The following is an 18,778-nucleotide window of genomic DNA, read 5'->3' as shown; positions in this document are numbered from 1 at the left end:
TGGTGTGCCAAGTGTTCATTTATTCACTCTAATTTAAGGTTTCGCGTGCCAGTAATACATTTTAACCTTTTTAGAAGGTCTCTTTCTATGAGTCTATAATATATAACTAAACTATTATTGTATGTAAAGTAAATAAGGTTTTTAAAACGTTTAAGCAGCTTCATTTAAAATTAAATTAAAATGCAGAGCCCCCCAGACCGGTGGCCAGGACCCGGGCAGTGTGAGTGCCACTGAAAATCAGCTCGCGTGCCGAAGCGCTATCGGTTGCCTACCCCTGCTCCAGATCATTAATGAAGATATTGAACAAAACCGGCCCCAGGACCAACCCTTGGGGCACTCCGCTTGAAACTGGCTGCCAACTAGACATGGAGTTGAATGCACACAGCCTAAAAGTACAACTTGTTTCCTCCAGTTTGACCTATTACCCTGATTTTAATATCCATTTCAACATTAAAAAAAAGACACCCTTAATTTTATCATCTGCTTCTCCCATTCCTTTTACTAAAGACAACATGTACCCATCCTGAATACTTCCCCAGGGAGATTAATTCCTATTTGATAGACCAGAGGAATGCTGAGACACAAATTCCAGATTCAATTCCAGATTCTAGAATGAAGTGTTCTTCCAGTGGTTACAGACCTTTCTGCCTCATTCTTCTTCCCAGCATAGCCAATAGAATATCCCTGTTCGCCTCAACCCCCATCCTCCTATTTAACCCAGTGTCTGTCCCTCCCCCTACCCTGAATTCAAGCCAGGTTGTTACCTCTTCCATGATGCCTCGGTGCCAGCAGGGGAACTCTGAAAACACAGAAGAGAGTCTCCCTTCTTCTAACAAACCTCCACTGAGCATGGGCAGACAGTGATTTTCATAGGTTTACAACCTGGCCAAATTTGGGTGGATTTTCACAGGGAAAGTAAAAAAAGAACCTCCTTGCCAAATTCCAAATCCCTGCTCCAAACCACGGAGGCTCTAGAGCTTCCCACTTAACATAAGGAAAACAATTTCTCCCCAACTTCATTATCAGAAATGGCTGAACTGTTTTTGCTGAAACTTTCCAAAAATGTTCAGCCCAAGGAAGACACCAGGCATAAAAAAATTTCAGCGTAAATAGTTGAAGTTTGGCAAAGTTATATGGAACTGGAAACGGCCCTATACGGGCAAGTATTAGACAACCTTAACTATAGGCATTGCTGTCAGCACCATCAATTATATAAAACAAATAAAAATTGAGGGGGGAATTCAAACTGAACTTCAATACAAATTGGTGGCTTAAGTTTGGTGCATGGAATGTGTTGCAAGAAAAAACAAACAAACAAAAAAAACACAACAACGGTCTTTGGAGGTCTCCTTATCCAATTACTGAAAGAGGTCAACTTGGCTTTTTAAAAAAATCTGACAAGATCAGCCCTATTCAGAATGGTCTGACCCCTAATTTCAAGCAGTTTCATTAATTGCAACTTTTACTATTATTTTAAATGTATGTATCCTGGGATGAACATATACACAATTTACGTATCTGGAACATTTGTTACCCAGTAAGTATTATAATTCTGTGAACCTTTGTACCAATAAGCTGAAAAGGAAAAAAAGTGTTATTTTTCCAGGAAAAGAACTTTGGACAATGTTCGTTTTAAGAGAGCTAAGCTATTCACATAAACCATTAACTTCCTGTGAAATAAATGTAATGATACTCTTCTCCATTCCTCCTCTTAGTTCTAGACAAGTATAATCTGTCCAACATCTGCATTTGTGAAGATTCAGCATGTTCCTCCAGTGGAAGTTTGAAGTTAAGAAACTAACACATTGGACATCCTGAGAATGGTATGTTTTCAACATTATCTTTTCCTAGCTGGAAAATAATGGATTTTACACAGTTTGTCCTCATGCAGGATTATATATTATATTGGATAACTGAAATTTAGGATTTTGGGGGGGGGGGGGAGAAGAAGCCACACATTTCTTCTCCCCAACCTGAATCTTCAGGTAACTTTAAAAATGCCACACCCATTTTTATAAAGATTTATGTGCAAAGACTAGCACATATCACTCCACTTTTCTAGACAAGACAAAGCCTGAGTTATGTCAGCACATACAGTAAACTGATAAAGTTATAAACAATTGAAAATAAGCTATTAGAATGGAAGTGCCATCTCTACATTAGCAGCAAAGAATCCTGTGGCACCTTATAGACTAACAGACGTTTTGCAGCATGAGCTTTCGTGGGTGAATACCCACTTCTTCGGATGCAAGTGGTGGAAATTTCCAGGGGCAGGTTTACATATGCAAGCAAGAAGCAAGCTAGAGATAGCGAGGTTAGTTCAATCAGGGAGGATGAGGCCCTGTTCTAGCAGTTGAGTGAAAACCAAGAGAGGAGAAACTGGTTGTATCCGAAGAAGTGGGTATTCACCCACAAAAGCTCATGCTGCAAAACGTCTGTTAGTCTATAAGGTGCCACAGGATTCTTTGCTGCTTTTACAGATCCAGACTAACACAGCTACCCCTCTGATACTTGACATCTCTACATTAACTACTGCAGCACTATAATAAATGCGATCACTTAAAATAGGCAACACCAGATGAAGAAAAAACAAACTGACTGTGCAATCTCCATGTCTCTTAAATAAAGGTTGCTCAAGACCTTGTGAAAATAAGCTGAAGTTAATCTTGGATAGCTCTTGGAGTTGTGCTACTAAGCTCTTTAGGTTACAAAGTCAAACACTGAAGAGTTAGGAAATACCTGAATTAAGGCTGTCTCTGCAACATGAGTAACCTTTTAACAGTATTTTTGTATGTAAATTTCTCAACGGGGGGGGGGGGGGAGGTGAGGTTATACAAAAGGAAACAATTTTCTGATGTGCAGCTGTAACAACAACCTCCTTCCCCCATCTTGTATCATCAGTAAAGTTTGAATCATGAACTCAACACTGCAGCAGATATCTACCATTTGAGCGACACAGCTAGTTACATTAAGCTCACAGGCTGTTAAATCCTGGGGTCGAAATGGGTGACTGGGCCCATACGTTGGGTAAGCAGGGCACCTAGCTCAGATCTCCTTCCCCATTTCACCCTCTGTTTGTGGGGAAGAGTTCCTGCCCAACGTGGTGCCAACAAGGTGGAGGATGTGCCCCAGTTCCATGTGTTGAATACAGGGCAAGTTGGGGAGTGTTGAGATGACCTGGCCTATCTTTCTTCTTCACCTTATCATCCCTGCTACAGTTGTACAGCAGTGACTAGGTTGCCTGCTCTTGGGATTCCCAGTGCAGAATAATCTGCAGGGGATTGGCTTGAGAGTGGAATATGTTCATATTCATTATTATTTTGGCATACTGACAAAGCAAGCAACAGAAAAGGAGGTTTTTTCAGAAGTTTATAACAGCTAAATATGAACAGAATTTCATGTAACTAATAAATTTCACTTCTCTGGCCTCAGGGCTTTCTCCCTGCCAAACTTCAAATGCTTGCTGTGAACAACAGAGGTGTTAGAGCTTCTCAAAACAAAAGACTAAGAATATTTTATAATGGAAAGTGTTATGCAACCTAAATATAGGTGTTACTACAAACTCCCTCTGTAAAAATGAATTATGAGATTTACACAAAGCTACAAGTGGGACAGAATTTAACTTTTTCCATAAAAATCACTATCACAAATTAAGCAGGGCATAATAAGGTTATCTTCAACTTGAATGTAAATATGAGCAATGGGACTGCCACTTTCCAAGTTCCACTACAAAACGCATTTGGTTTTTTATATTTACATTTATGAAAAGTAATCTTAAAATCTAAATTTTAAGATTTGTTTTGGCTTGATATACACATGTAGGCCTCCAACATCTAACAACCTGTGAAAGTGAAATAAACACTTCCCTCCCACTAGCAATACTTTGCTTTAAACACCAATTATCAATTGGAATTATGGAACACTTGACTTAAGCAAAAATATAAAACTTACCTTTAGCATACTGTCTCATGCTTTCCATATAAGCAGAAAGATTTTCTGCAACCAAAGTAACTAGGGCGTGATTGTGCTGAAGTTGATTGATTAAGTCATGGCGGTAAAACACATGGGGACTTCGTTGAGTCTGGCTGTAATTAATACACAAATGCTAAAGTAAATGTGTTATATGTATTGCACATCATATTAATATCTATTACACATTATATTATATAAATGTTAGCACAAAGCTTTGTATGTCAATGGTATTATGCTTACTCTTGTTCACTCATGCTAAATATATCCCACAGTACTTTGCAAAGCTGAAGTCAGCTTTAGCAGTAGCAAATACAAAATCTGTCAAAATGCAAAATAGATTAATTCTATGTCCTACAATAGGTACCTTAACAGGCAACTAGCTTGGAATGTAGTATCCAAAAAAGACGGTTACTCACCTTTGTAACTGTTGTTCTTCGAGATGTGTTGCTCATATCCATTCCGATTAGGTGTGCACGCACTGCGTGCACGTTCATCGGAAGATTTTTACCCTAGCAACACTCGGTGGGTCGGCTGGGTCGCCCCCTAGAGTGGCGCCGCCATGGTGCCGGATATATACCCCTGCCGACCCAACGGCCCTTCAGTTCCTTCTTGCCGGCTACTCCGACAGAGGGGAAGGAGGGCGGGTTTGGAATGGATATGAGCAACACATCTCGAAGAACAACAGTTACAAAGGTGAGTAACCGTCTTTTCTTCGAGTGCTTGCTCATATCGATTCCAATTAGGTGATTCCCAAGCCTTACCTAGGCGGTGGGATCGGAGTGAGATGTTGCGGAATGCAAAACAGCTGAGCCAAATACTGCATCATCTCTAGACTGTTGAACCAATGCGTAATGCGAAGCAAAGGTGTGGACCGAGGACCAGGTAACTGTCCGACATATCTCCTGGATGGGTACATGAGCCAGGAAAGCGGCAGATGAAGCCTAAGCCCTGGTGGAATGTGCGGTAAGGTGGCTCATCGGAACATGAGCCAAGTCATAGCAGGTGCGGATGCACGATGTCACCCAAGATGAAATCCTCTGGGAGGGGACAGGTAGGCCCTTCATTCAGTCTGCCACTGCGACAAAGAGTTGGGGTGTTTTACGAAAGGGCTTTGTTCGCTCGATATAAAATGCGAGCGCCCTACGGACATCTAGGGAGTGCAGTTGCTGCTCCCGGCATGATGAGTGTGGCTTCGGAAAGAAGACCGGAAGGAAGATATCCTGGTTGATATGAAAGGCCGATACCACTTTAGGTAGGAAGGCCGGATGTGGTCGCAGCTGTACCTTGTCCTTGTGAAACACGGTATATGGTGGGTTCACTGTGAGAGCCCGAAGCTCAGAAACTCGTTTAGCTGATGTAATGGCTGCGAGGAAAGCTGTCTTCCAGGACAGGTACAGCAGCGAGCAGGTCGCTAGTGGCTCGAAAGGGGCAGTCATAAGTTTGATTAGAACTAGGTTGAGGTCCCAAGTTGGGGCAGGACAGTGTACTTGGGGGTATAAACGCTCCAAGCCCTTGAGGAACCTAGAAACCATAGGGTGAGAGAATACGGAGTGTCCACTCTCCCCTGGGTGGAAGGTAGAGATGGCCGCCAAGTGTACCTTCAATGATGATACCGCTAGGCCCTGCTGTTTGAGGGACCAGAGGTAGTCCAAGATGGTAGGGACTGATACCTCGGTGGGAACAACATCAAGTTGGTCACACCAGCAGGAGAAACGCTTCCACTTAGCCAGATGTTAACCTAGTGGAAGGTTTTCTACTACCCAGGAGCACTTGTTGCACCGACGCCGAGCAACGTAACTCGGACTGGCTCGACCACGCAGCAACCATGCTGTGAGGTGAAGAGACTGCAGGTCTGGGTGGTGAAGTATGCCGTGGTCCTGAGTTATAAGGTCCGGGTAAAGAGGTGGGCTACCGAGTGGGCTACGCAGAAGTCCCAGAGCTGGATAGCTTCCTGACAAAGGGGGGGGGGGGGAGAACGCACTCCCCCGTTTATGTAAAACATGGTCGTTGTGTTGTCCGTGAACACTGAGACACAATGGCCTTGTAAATGCTCTTGAAACACCTGGCACGCAAGGCTGACTGCTCTCAGCTCCCGCACATTGATGTGCAAGCCCAGCTCCCGAGCTGACCAAAGGCCTTGAGTGCGGAGATGCCTGAGGTGGGCACCCCAGCCTAGAGATGACGCGTCCGTTGTCAGGGTCATTGAAGGCTGAGGCGGATGGAATGGCATCCCTGCGCATACTAGGGAGGGCGTCACCCACCAGTCTAGGGAGCCTAGGATACTCGGGGGGATCGTGACGATTGTGTCTAGACTGTCTCTACCCGGGTGGTATACTGAGGATAGCCAAGTTTGAAGGGGACGGAGCCGCAGTCTGGAGTGTTTGGTCATGAACGTGCATGCCGCCATGTGACCTAGTAGGCCGAGACACGTGCAAGCGGAAGTTGTTGGGAAGTTTTGCAGGCCTTGTATAATTGATACCATTGCCTGAAACCGAGGCTGTGGTAAGCAGGCCCTGGAGAGACTGGAGTCCAGGATGGCCACAATGAATTCTATTCTCTGTGTGGGAACCAGAGTGGATTTCTCTATATTGATCATCAGGCCTAGACACTTGAATAGGTCCTTGACGATGCCCACACGACGGGTGACTTGGGTCTCGGAGGTCCCTCGAATGAGCCAATCGTCGAGATATGGAAAGACGTGTATCCGACGGCGACGGAGGGAGGCGGCGACTACAGCCATGCACTTTGTGAACACTCTTGGGGCTGTAGAGAGGCCAAAGGGAAGGACCGTAAACTGGAAATGTTGATGGTTGGCCACAAACCGGAGGTACCGTCTGTGTGGAGGGTAAATGGCAATGTGAAAATACACGTCCTTCATATCGAGGGCGGCATACCAGTCTCTGGGAACCAAGGACAGGATGATGGTCCCCAGGGATACCATGCGGAACTTCAACTTTATCATGAACTTGTTGAGTCCTCGCAGGTCTAGGATAGGTCTGAGACCTCCCTTCGCCTTGGGGATTAGGAAATAGTGGGAATAGAACCCCTTGGCCCTCGAGTCCTTTGGTACCTCCTCTATAACACCCATAGCGAGGAGCGACCGCACCTCTTGCGAGAGGAATTGCTCGAGAGAGGGGTCCCTGAAGAGGGACGAGGATGGGAGGTGGGGGTGGGGCAAAATAAACTGGAGGTGGTACCCGAATTCTACCGTGCGTAGGACCCAACGATCCGAAGTTAGTTGGGTCCACGCAGGGAGGAAAAAGGAGAGGCAGTTGTAAAAGGGAGGGAAAGGATCCTGGGAAGCGACTGGTACGCCGTCCTCGGGCGCGCCTTCAAAAGTTTGGCTTTAGTCCCGCTGGTGGTTTGGAGGGACCCTGATTTTGGCCCGCTTGGGGTCCAGACTGCCGTCTGCGACTGCCTCGGCCACGCCTTCTGCCAAAGTCCTGTCTCAGCCTAGGCGGGGGGTAAGGGCAGTGAGGGTGGGGATGGAAAGGCCTGCGCTGAGTCACTGGCGTGTGCATCCCGAGCAAGCGCATGATGACCCTGTTGTCCTTTAGGCTTTCCAGCCTAGGGTCAATCTTTTCAGAAAATAGACCTTGACCGTCGAAGGGCAAGTCCTGTATGGTGTGTTGTAACTCAGGCGGGAGGCCTGACATCTGAAGCCACGATATGCGCCTCATGGCGACTCCCGAAGCCGGAGTCCTGGCTGCAGAGTCGGCTGCGTCCAGCGAGGCCTGGAGAGAAGTTGTCGCCACTTTCTTCCCCTCCTCCAAGAGGGCAGCAAACTCTTGGTGGGAGTCTTGAGGAACTAACTCTGTAAACTTGCCCACCGCCGCCCAGGCGTTATAGTTGTAGCGGCTCAGCAGGGCTTGCTGGTTTGCCACCCTGAGTTGGAGGGCCCCAGCAGAGTATACCTTGCGGCCCAGTAAGTCCATGCGACTTGCCTCCTTTGATTTTGGAGCCGGAGCTTGCTGGCCATGGTGCTCCCTCTCGGTGACTGACTGTACGACAAGGGAGCAGGGTGCACGTATAGGTACTCGTACCCCTTAGAGGGTACCATGTACTTCCGCTCAACTCCCCTGGCAGTGGGCGGAATAGAGGCTGGAGACTGCCAGATGGTCTCGGCGTTAGCCTGGATCATGCGGATGAATGGCAAGGCCACTCTTGTGGGGACGTCAGCCGACAGAATATCCACCACAGGGTCCTCTATCTCCGGGACCACCTCCACCCGGAGACTCACATTCAGTGCCACCCGTCTCAGGAGGTCCTGATGGGCCCTCAGGTCAATTGGAGAAGGGCCCAAGGACCATGTCCCCGCCACCGCCTCATCTGGGGAGGAGGAAGAGGAAAGGCCAGGGAGAAGGGGGTCCTGCGTGGGCTCCTGTTCTTGGGCAACGTCAGGCTCCGGTGGGATCTGGGAGTCTGCTGGCTGAACGGGAGCTTCCGCCGTACCGGTAGGCGGGGAGCGGCTGACAGTCGCCTCCGGCACCCGGTGCTCCGATGGTACAGAGCGAGAAGGCACTGGAGGCACACCTTCGGCTTGGTGATATGCCCAAGGTGTCCACAATGACCACTGATGGGGGCCTTGATCTTGGGCCTGGGTCTCCTGGAAGACTCGGCTGGGCACATCTGAGTCACGGTCCTGTGCATAGGAAGCACTGTCCGCATGAGATGACACAGATGTGTGTCGAGATGGCCAAGGAGGGGCTGAAAAGCCCTGGGAAGAATCTCCCTCTCTAGTTGCTCTTGCTCTGCACGGCACCGGGGATCGGTACCAGGAGCCAGACCGGGACCGAGACCGGGACCTGCAACTGGATCGGTGCTGGGAGGTCACCCGGGATCTCGAAGCTCGACGTCTGGAGCGGCTGCGAGAGTCACGGTGACTGGAACGGTGCTGGGAGCTGGATCGGTGCCGAGAGTACCGGGGCAGCGAACGGGACGCTGATCGGTGCCGCGAGTGCAACCAGTACCGAGATGGGGAGCGGTGCCGGGCCTGCAAGCGGCGTAGGGACCGGGATCGGCGACGGGACCAAGCGTGCCGGTGGGACCGCGATCGTGAACGGTGCCACTCTGCGGTGCTGACAGAGGATGGTCTCATCAGGGCAGGCTTGCCAATAGATTGTATTACCTGCACCGGCGGTGCCGGGGGTTGAGGCAGCGCAGACTCTGTCATCGCGATCAGCTCCCTCGCTGTGGAAAATGTCTCCAGCGTGGAGGGAACAGTGAGCTCAACCACGGCGTGCGCTGGGGAGCTTTCAGGCACCGGACTCGACGGCCCTTGCGGGACCGGAATCGACGGTGTCGAAGCTGTCGGTGCCACGGCAGGTGTAGGTGCCAGGCAGTCCGACTTAGTCAGGTGCTCCGGCTGCAGTGCAGGTAGCACAGAAGCAGTGGGAGTCTTATGTCTCTTCACCCACGGGGAGAGGCAACGGTGCCAAGCAGACAGCGGTGCCGGCGACGGTCGGTGCCGAGGGGCCTTAGCAGTACCGGTGCGATCCGGTGCCGAAGAAGCGCTTCTGCCTGGTGCGGACTGTCCAGCACTCGGTGCCAAGGAATAAGAGCTGCCTCCATCAGGAGCTGCTTGAGACGAAAGTCCCGCTCCTTCTTCGTCCTTGGCTTAAAGGCCTTGCAGATCCGGCACTTATTGGCGAGATGGGACTCCCCAAGGCACTTAAGACAGGAGTTGTGGGGATCTCCCGTTGGTATTGGCTCATGGCAGGCCGAGCACGGTTTGAAGCCCGGTGAACCAGGCATGGGCCCCGGTACCGGGCGCAGGGAAGCGGCTAATCCCCAAACCCCTCTTAACTATATACAGTAACTATATTATAAAACAAGTAAATTAACTACAATTATATAATTTTTAACTATATACACAAGAATTAACGAGAGAACTACGTGTAGCTAGGGAAGTGGAGATCGGCTAAACCGCGCTCCACTGTTCCAACGACCGACACGGACGGTAAGAAGGAACTGAAGGGCCGTTGGGTTGGCAGGGGTATATATCCGGCGCCATGGCAGCGCCACTCTAGGGGGCGACCCAGCCGACCCACCGAGTGTTGCTAGGGTAAAAATCTTCTGACGAACATGCACGCAGCGCGCGCACATCTAATTGCAATCGATATGAGCAAGCACTCGAAGAACAGAAATTTTAAAAAGTATAGAACAAAATAAGTTAAGGAACTTGTTACAAACTGGTGGGTTGGATTTTAGTGACATGTAAATAGTTTTAACTCATAAAAACAATATATATACTAGCTGAAATGCTTATTTTTGAAACTTCTGTGCAAGATGAACATGCCGTGAGATCAGAATTGCTTCGCAAAAGGATATTTTATATATCTATATCTAAGATATCTCTCTATATCTGTACTGCTTTGTCTTTAGACAGTAAATGTGGCTAAGTTCAGTTATTTGGTCTCTTGAATATTTTTAAGACTGAACCACGAGTGTAGTCAAACATTTTAGTCAATACAAATTCATGGATTACAAACTTCCAATAGCTTCAATGTCAAGAGTTATCAGAACCTAGAAGACCTAAAGAATTGAAAAAGCCCTCACTATTTCAAAATGCTTTTTATTGGGAAACCAGTTAACTGAACAGCACTGGTACTGGGCTAAAAAAGTTCCTTAACAGTTTGTGAAGATTAGCAGATAGTCACTTCTCAAAAGACAAACGTTTCATAAATTAATTCTGACTAATAAACCTTCCTCTACATCAGGGGTAGGCAACCTATGGCACGCGTGCCGAAGGTGGCACACGAGCTGATTTTCAGTGGCACTCACACTGCCCAGGTCCTGACCACCAGTCTGGGGGCCCTGCATTTAAATTTAATTTTAAAAGAAGCTTCTTAAACATTTCAAAACTAAGGAACTGGAGTAGTGAACTTCACTTTAAGAATTGAGTATGAGACAGAAAGCATTTAATTAAAACAGTATGCCAACAAACTAGACTGGTTGTATTCCCTGACTGGACATGATTCCACATGAAATTTTACTGAAATCTTCAAGGCATGGAAAAAAAATCTCAACAGACCTGACATCTTTTTGACCTTCCAAAAAAAAAAAAAAAATCACGCTAGGACATGTGTAAAACATTATGTAAATTGGTAGTTTTAAGGTTTAAATTGTCATATAAAGTTGTAAAACATTACCCAATGCAGAAGGATAAGAGTAACTTTCCAAAACCAGGAATGCAATATTACCACAATTCCATAAAATGACAACCCAGCAACAAAAAAAAGTAATGCTGTCATCTGTTGCAAATATGTACATCATCCCTCAATTTTTTCATCTTATCCCTTCCTGTAAGCAGACAGGGTACTGAAACACTGAATACTCTGCCTGCTCACAGAACTATTCAGGTAAAACAAACAAAAGAACAGTGGAACATGAATACACAAGCACAAACTTTGGAGTTTGCAGAAGCTTCAGCACAAGTATTGAAATTTTCAGTTTGAGAGGTCAGATTTTTGTAATGAGGGGACATGTAGTAACTGAAACTAAGCTTGTTAATTTCAACAGATAAACAGTTAATATATAAAAACAATTTTGGCTAAACTTTCACTTTCTTTTATTCCAGAAAAGCACGATAAAATAGAAAAAAGCAAAGCAAAGAACCAATTTGTTACAACTAGAGAATTTTAACTAATGGACATTTCTGGGTCATCTCCAATTTGCTTTTCTTAGACAACTTATTAAGAAGTCAAGAATTCCCCCAAATACGTCATTTTGCATCAACAAAAATCCCTAAAGTAATTGAGCTGTGTGTTTCTAAATTAGGTAATTATATGGTCTCTATCCTCAGAAAGGTAAAAAACTATGAATTTATACTTTCATTACCACCATGAGAAAGGGAAGTATTATCATCCCCATTTAACAGCTAAAGAATGAAAACTCAGAGATATGAACTGACTTGTTCAAGGTTACACAGGAAGCCCATGTCACAGGTAGAAATTTCCTGCGACTTAACCATAACACCATCCTTCTTTCAATCCATATTAAATGAGAGAGAAATTAAGAGATTTTAACATCTCAGTTTAACAGTCTATATACACCTGAAGTAACGAAGTAGTCAACAATGATTTATTCTTGCCCCCGAATGCTTAAATCCAATAATTTTTAAAGGATTTATACAGGCACATACATACACACATTAACATGCATTTTAACAGCAAAAAAACCAAGCTTCAACTTAATATAAAATGTATTACCTATCCTGTTTTATAAAAAACTATAACGTTGTCCACAATTCTACCCCATTCACATTACTTCCTTACCTCAAGTTCTGTGGTGCTTCACCAAACAAACTACAAATTTCTCTAATTTGTTTCAGTGCAGGAATGACCCATTTGTCATTTGTGCGAAGCTCTTCTATAAAACGATCTATCCACTGGATCTTCTGAGTATCCCGATCCTTAAAAAGCAAGTTTTCACAGTTTAGGATACATCAAAAATCCAAATTAAAGCTGCTTTATCCATTTTTATTTTTCCATCCATGTACATGCATAAATATAGAACAAGTAACTGAACTATCAGAATAATTTTATTGAGCTCTGGAGTTTCAGAATCACAAGAGGGAAGCTCAAGTGGCTGATGGCATCAGTAGAAGACTTCAATGGTGTAAAAGATCCATAATTTGCAATTTGTTCATTCTACATATTAGTTGCATGAACTTTAAAATTTGTCCTTTCCCCTTTGCATCTCCACAAACCTGCCTGGAGTCTGCCCTCAATCAAACTAGTGGCAGGATTTGACTACACTGGAATAACTACCAGATGCTAATAATGCATCTGAACTGGTGCTGATTTTGGTAATCATGCTTAGAAGCTTGGCCTCATTAGGCCAAAGAACAAGTGTTTCAGTATCTTTTCCTGAAAAAGAGAAGAAACTAAAGACTGTGCTAATAATATTCTTAAGTGCCATTGCACATGGAAGGATTAGCGACTTCCAAATACTCACTATACAGTATGACATACTTTGGTACAAGTAATATTAAGAAAAGGATAGAAAATAGTACTGAAAATGTGTCAAATTAATATTACCCCTTTAAACGGATTATATTCAATTCTGACTAACTCATCTCACAAATGATATAGCAATACAGAAGACCCAGAGAAAGGCAATGAAATTATAGCGGCATGTAAAAAACTTGATTTTAAAATTGACTATTTAGTTTAGAAAACATTAAGAATAAATTGTCAATTAGGTGCTTCCCATTTATCTCCTGTATCTTCCAATAAAGAGTCAAGGATTAGCCATGAAACTAAGGGAACAAATTTAAAATTGATCAGGGGAAATGCCTTCCCCCCGCCCCAATTCAGTTGGGGGAACACCTCTTACTCCCAAAGTGACAGCCCTCATGTTACCATGTGTCATAGGGTAACTGAGCTCTGAGGAGGTCAGGCCCTCAGCCTACTTGTGACAGGCTCCATTAAAAAGAATGAACCAACCCAGATGGCTGTGAAGCAGTTAATTAGTTAAGGAACACGTGGGCCTAATAAAGGCTTATGAGAGCTCAGTCAAGAGCCCCAGAACACAAAGCTCAGAGGAGAGACAATCCTCAAGACAGCTGGTTAGGAAGCTACTTCCAGTGATGCCTCCCTGGTGAGCAGAGGCTCAAAGAGGAAAAAGACCTAGACAGAAACTGTTCCCAGGCAAGGGACCTGAGCAGCCCCGGAGAATGAACTGGGCATGGACCTTCCCAGAGAGCTACTAGGGACTTGCTCAACAAAGAGTGACTCACTGTTGGGGAAAAAGTAGTAACCGACTGAACACCTGGCAGAGGCCTAAGCTCCAGGCAGGGTATTCAGCCTGATTGTGTCTAGCTACAGAGCACTTAAGACTGATTACCCCAGAGGAGTAGAGTTTCCAGTGGAGCAGATGAGTTTCATTTATGTATTCATATTGTCCTTTTTCTATTAAATAAATGAGAGACTCTGAAGAGGTTGCTTTTTAATACCCTTTAATAACAAAAGGCATACTTGGACTTGTTTATACCCCAGTTGAAGCAAAATTGTGGCACCATGCCTGATTTCAGGGGGTAGGTGTGGGTGACCCCCATGCCATTACACCATGCCTCTGGACACCATCTGTTGCAATGAGGTAGAGACAAATCAATACAACCAACACCGTCTTATTAAACCCCAAAACATGTCACCTTCAAAAAATGTCACACTACAATCTGCTTGAAGAGTGCTTTGAGGATGTACCAGGACACTGATCTTGTGCATGACAGCATTTTGTGCTATCACACCATGTCCTCCTAGTTTTAATGAAAAGACAATATAAATGGATAATTTTACAATATTAATGGCACTTATATGTTAAAAAAGCAGAGTTAAATAAGGTGAAAATCTTACATAAATCAAACTGTACCACAGAATTTCTATGGATAGACATTCCATCTTTGAATAATAAAGTGTAGCAGTAGGAATATACTACCAACCGTTTGACCAGAATGGTGACAGTAACTGTAAAACGCTATTGGAGGTTAGACAGGCCACAAAAACAGAGAACGCAACAGTAATGGATGACTACAACTATCCTCATATTAACTGGGTGAACGTCACTGCAAGGCATTATGCAGAGAGAGAATTTCTAGACACCATTAATGACTGCTTCTTGAAGCAGCTATCTTGGAACTCACAAGGAGAGGGGCAATTCCTGATTTAGTCTTAAGCGGTTCACAGGATCTGGTCCAAGAGATGCTGAACCACTTGGTAATGGTGACCATAATGTAATTAAATTTATCATCCTAGTAGGGGAGAGAGGGGGACCATCAAAAAAAAAACCCACCACCATAACATTTAACTTTAAAAAGGTGAACTACATAAGAATGAGGACGATTGACATTTAAAAGAACAGTTACAAGAGTACAATGCCTCCAAGCATCATGGAGACTACTTAAAAGCACGATAAGAGAGGTTCAGATTAAATGTATACCCAAGTCAAAAAGACAGTAGGCCAGCGACTGTCAAACTGGGGTTGCTACTTGTGTAGGGAAAGCCCCTGGCGGGCCGGGCCAGTTTGGTTACCTGCCTCATCCACAGGTTCAGCCAATCGCAGCTCCCACTGGCTGCGGTTTGCTGCTGCAGGCCAACGGGGGCTGCGGGAAGTGGAGGCCAGTAAGTCCCTCGGCCCACGCTGCTTCCAGCAGCTCCCATTGGCCTGCAGCGGCGAACCGCAGCCAGTGGGAGTCACGATCGGCCGGACCCGCCAGGGGCTTTCCCTACACAAGCAGCAACCCCAGTTTGAGACACACTGCAGCAGGAGGACCAAAAGAATGCCACCATGGCTAATTAGCAATGTAATGGAAATCATCAGAAGCAAAATGGCATTCTTTAAAATTTGGACGTCCAATCTTAATGAGGAAAGTAGAAAGGCTCAAACTCTGGCAAGAAATATGTAGAAGTATAAGACGGCAAGCCAAGAACGAATACAAGAAGCAGCTTGCTGAAGACACAAACAGTGAAACTATTATGAACACCTTGGGAATGGAGGTTGTTTGTAATTCTGAACAAAAACATTATGGTTGTTTTTTCAAGTTTGCAACTGAACATTGATTTAATACAGTTTTGAAACTTTATTATGCAGAGAAAAATGCTGCTTTTAACCATCTTAATTTATATGAAACAAGCACAGAAACAGTTTCCCTATCTTGTCAATTTTTTTTTTAAACTTTCCCTTTATTTTTTAGTAGTTTACATTTAATACACCACTGTTCTGTATTTGTTTTTTTTTGTGCATCTCTGGTGCTGTTGATTGCATACTTCCAGTTCCAAATGAGGTGTGTGGTTGACTGGGTCGTAACTCTGAGATTTTACTGTACAACAGAAGCAGGAAGCCTGTCAGACAAGCAGTGGGGCCACTAGACATCAAAGGTGTTAAAAGAGCACTCAAGGAAGACAGAGCCATGGCAGAGAAACTAAATGAACTCTGCACTGGTCTTCACTGCACAGGATGTGGGGGAGATACTCACTTCAGAGCTATTCTTTCTGGACAACATATCGGAAGTACTGTCCCATAATGATGTGTCAGTAAAAGAGGTTTTAGAACAAAATAATACTGTTAAATTTATCAAGTGACCACGATCAGATGGTATTCGCCCAACCAAGAGTTCTAAAAGAACTCAAATATGAAATTCCAGAACTATGAACTATAGTATGTAATTGCTGAAACCAGCCTCTGTAACAGACAACTGCAAGTAGCTAATGTAATTTTTTAAAAAAAAAGCTCCAGAGGTGATCCTGCTAATTAAAGGTCAATAAGCCTAACTTCAGTACTAGTCAAATTGGTAGACACTACAGCAAGGAACAGAATAATCAGACACATTGATAAACAAAATTTTGTTGAGAAAGTCATGCCTCACCAATCAATTAGAATTCTTTGATGGAGTCAACAAGTATATGGATAACAGTGATCCATTCGATACATTGTATTAGGATTTTCATAAAGCCTTTGACAAGGTGCCTCACCAAAAGCTCTTACGGAAACTAAGTAGCCCTGGGTTAAGAGGCAAGTTCCTCTCACGGATCAGTAACTGTTTAAAATATAGGAAACAAAGGGTAGGAATAAATGGCTAGTTTTCACAATAGAGGGGAGAACAGCAAGGTCCCCCAAGAATCTGTACTGGGACCTAGGTAGTTCACCATATTCATTAATGATCTGGAAAGGGGGATGAACAGTGAAGTGGCAAAGTCTGCAGACAACATAAAATTATTCAAGATAATTAATTCCAAAGCAGACTGCAGAGTTACAAAGGGATCTTACAAACCTGTGTGACAGAGCAACAAAATGGCAATATTGAATTTCATCTGCCAAGTACAAAATAGTATATATTGGAAAAAATAATCCCAACTATACATATACAATGATGGATTCTAAATTTGCCATTAGCACTCAAGAAAGATCTTAGAGTCATTGTGGTAACTTAAACTCAATGAGCAGCAATGGTCAAAAAGGCTAACAATGTTAGGAACTATTAGGAATAGAAAATATAATTCCACTATATAAATCCATGGTGCACCCACCCCTTGAATACAGTGTGCAATTCTGGTCGCCCCATCTCAAAGAATATAGTAGAACTCAAAACAGTTCAGAGAAGAGCAACTAAAATGATTAAGGATATGAAATGGCTTCCACACAAGGTGAGACTAAAAATAATAAGGCTGTTCAGCTTAGAAAAGAGACAACTAAGGCAGGGAATATGATAGGAGTCTATAAAATTATGAATGGCGCAGAAAAATGAATAGAGAAGTGTCATTTACGTTTTCCCACAACAGAAAAAACAGAGGTCACTGGATGAAATTAACAGGCAAAGGGTTTAATACAAACAAGAGGAACTACTTTTTCCACACAGTATACAAATAACCTGTAGAACTCATTGCCATAGGATGTTGTAATGACCAAAATTATAACTGGGTTGAAAAAAAACTGGACAAGTTCATGGAGAATAGGTCCATCAAGTGGCTATTAGCCAAGACAGTCAGGGACACAATTCTGTACTCCGGGTGACCCTAAACCTTTGGCTACCAGAAGGTGTAGTGGAAGACCAGGTGGATCACTTCACAACTACCCTGTTCTGTACACCCCACCTCAAGCTCCAGTACAGGCCATTGTCAGAGACAGGATACTGGGCAAAACAGAACATGGTCTGACTCAGAATGGTAGTTCTTATGTCCTAATAAAAAACCCCAATCAATTTCTTACCTGTGAACAGCTGTAATCTAAAATTTTAATGTGGGCACTAAGAGCCTGGTCCATGATATCAACAGGTACATCATCACTATGTGCCAAATTCCACAGAAGATTCAATACTTTGTGTGCCATCACACCATCTTTATCATCTTCAGCAAGACGACGGATTAACTCAAGTAATTTTTCCCGTTGTTTTTTGCTTGCATTTGTCCAGCTTGCCTGGTAAACAAAGAATTTCATTCAAAATGAAAAACCACCAGATATTTAAGTTTGGTCTTATACATTATGACATATCCACTTACAAAAGAATACTGTGAAAACAACCTCCTCGTTTATTTTTAATAAACTGTCAATCATAAAAGAAGAGACATATTAAGAGCACAAATTTCAGTGTTAACTGTTGTACAATAAAGTTATTTTGAGAATTAAAAGAAATTTTGGGGTTCAAGGAAGGCCATTTTCACTGAGAGATATAGAAGTGAATAAGTAGCCAGCGGTTCGAAGGGGTGCATATTCAGTCCTTTCAATACCAGGTTTAGGTTTCATATGGGGGTAGAGAGTTGGTGTTGTGGGAAAAGATTTACTATACCCCAGAGGAGTCTTTTAATGGTCAGGTGTGATAGCAATGAGCATCCCTCTACTGCAGTGGGCCCCCCTTTTCACATCATGCCTGCCCCCTCCTCTAGGGGAGACGGGGCCGGGAGATGGACCAAGGCTTGGGGCCCATTGCAGACAGGGGTAAAGGGGCCAAGGCTGGTGCCACTGAGGGCAAGTATGGGGCCGAGGGCAGAGCTGGGGCTGAGTGTGGGGCTGTGGCCAGAGAAGGGCTGGGGGCAGAGTAGCACTCCCTATCTGCCTCCCTCTGCAGCAAGGCTGTCTTGGTCAGACTCTCGGGGACCAATGGCGTTCGGCAGATCTGCATCGAATACCCGGTGATCCACGCCTCACGCTACTCAACCTACATTGGGACATCGAACAGGACCGGGAGCTACTACGGGCCAGTTGCCGGGAGGATTGTCCTGATTAGGGCGACCTCCTTCTTGGAGACAGGCGATGACAGCCCAGTGATCGGTGGTTTCTGGTGTCCGATGGGTCCCAGCCCCTTGGAGAC

General features: G+C 44.5%; 1 protein-coding gene across 4 annotated transcripts in view; it reads right to left on the bottom strand.

Moving 5' to 3' along the window:
* The window catches only part of USP9X (ubiquitin specific peptidase 9 X-linked), a 202,218-nt gene that overhangs the window by 116,910 nt on the left and 66,530 nt on the right, over positions 1-18,778 (bottom strand). For all 4 annotated transcript variants that reach the window (XM_039522093.1, XM_039522099.1, XM_039522109.1 and 1 more), the window contains exons 12-14: positions 17,680-17,886; positions 12,249-12,385; positions 3,952-4,085 (exon numbers count right to left, since the gene is read on the bottom strand). In XM_039522093.1, the coding sequence (XP_039378027.1) occupies positions 3,952-4,085; positions 12,249-12,385; positions 17,680-17,886 (478 nt within the window). The remainder of the gene's footprint in view (positions 1-3,951; positions 4,086-12,248; positions 12,386-17,679; positions 17,887-18,778) is intronic.

The sequence above is a fragment of the Mauremys reevesii genome, linkage group 1, assembly GCF_016161935.1.
Source record: "Mauremys reevesii isolate NIE-2019 linkage group 1, ASM1616193v1, whole genome shotgun sequence".
NCBI lineage: Eukaryota > Metazoa > Chordata > Testudines > Geoemydidae > Mauremys > Mauremys reevesii.
The sequence above is the reverse complement of the archived record's forward strand: the minus strand, read 5'-3'. Positions and strand labels throughout refer to the sequence as shown.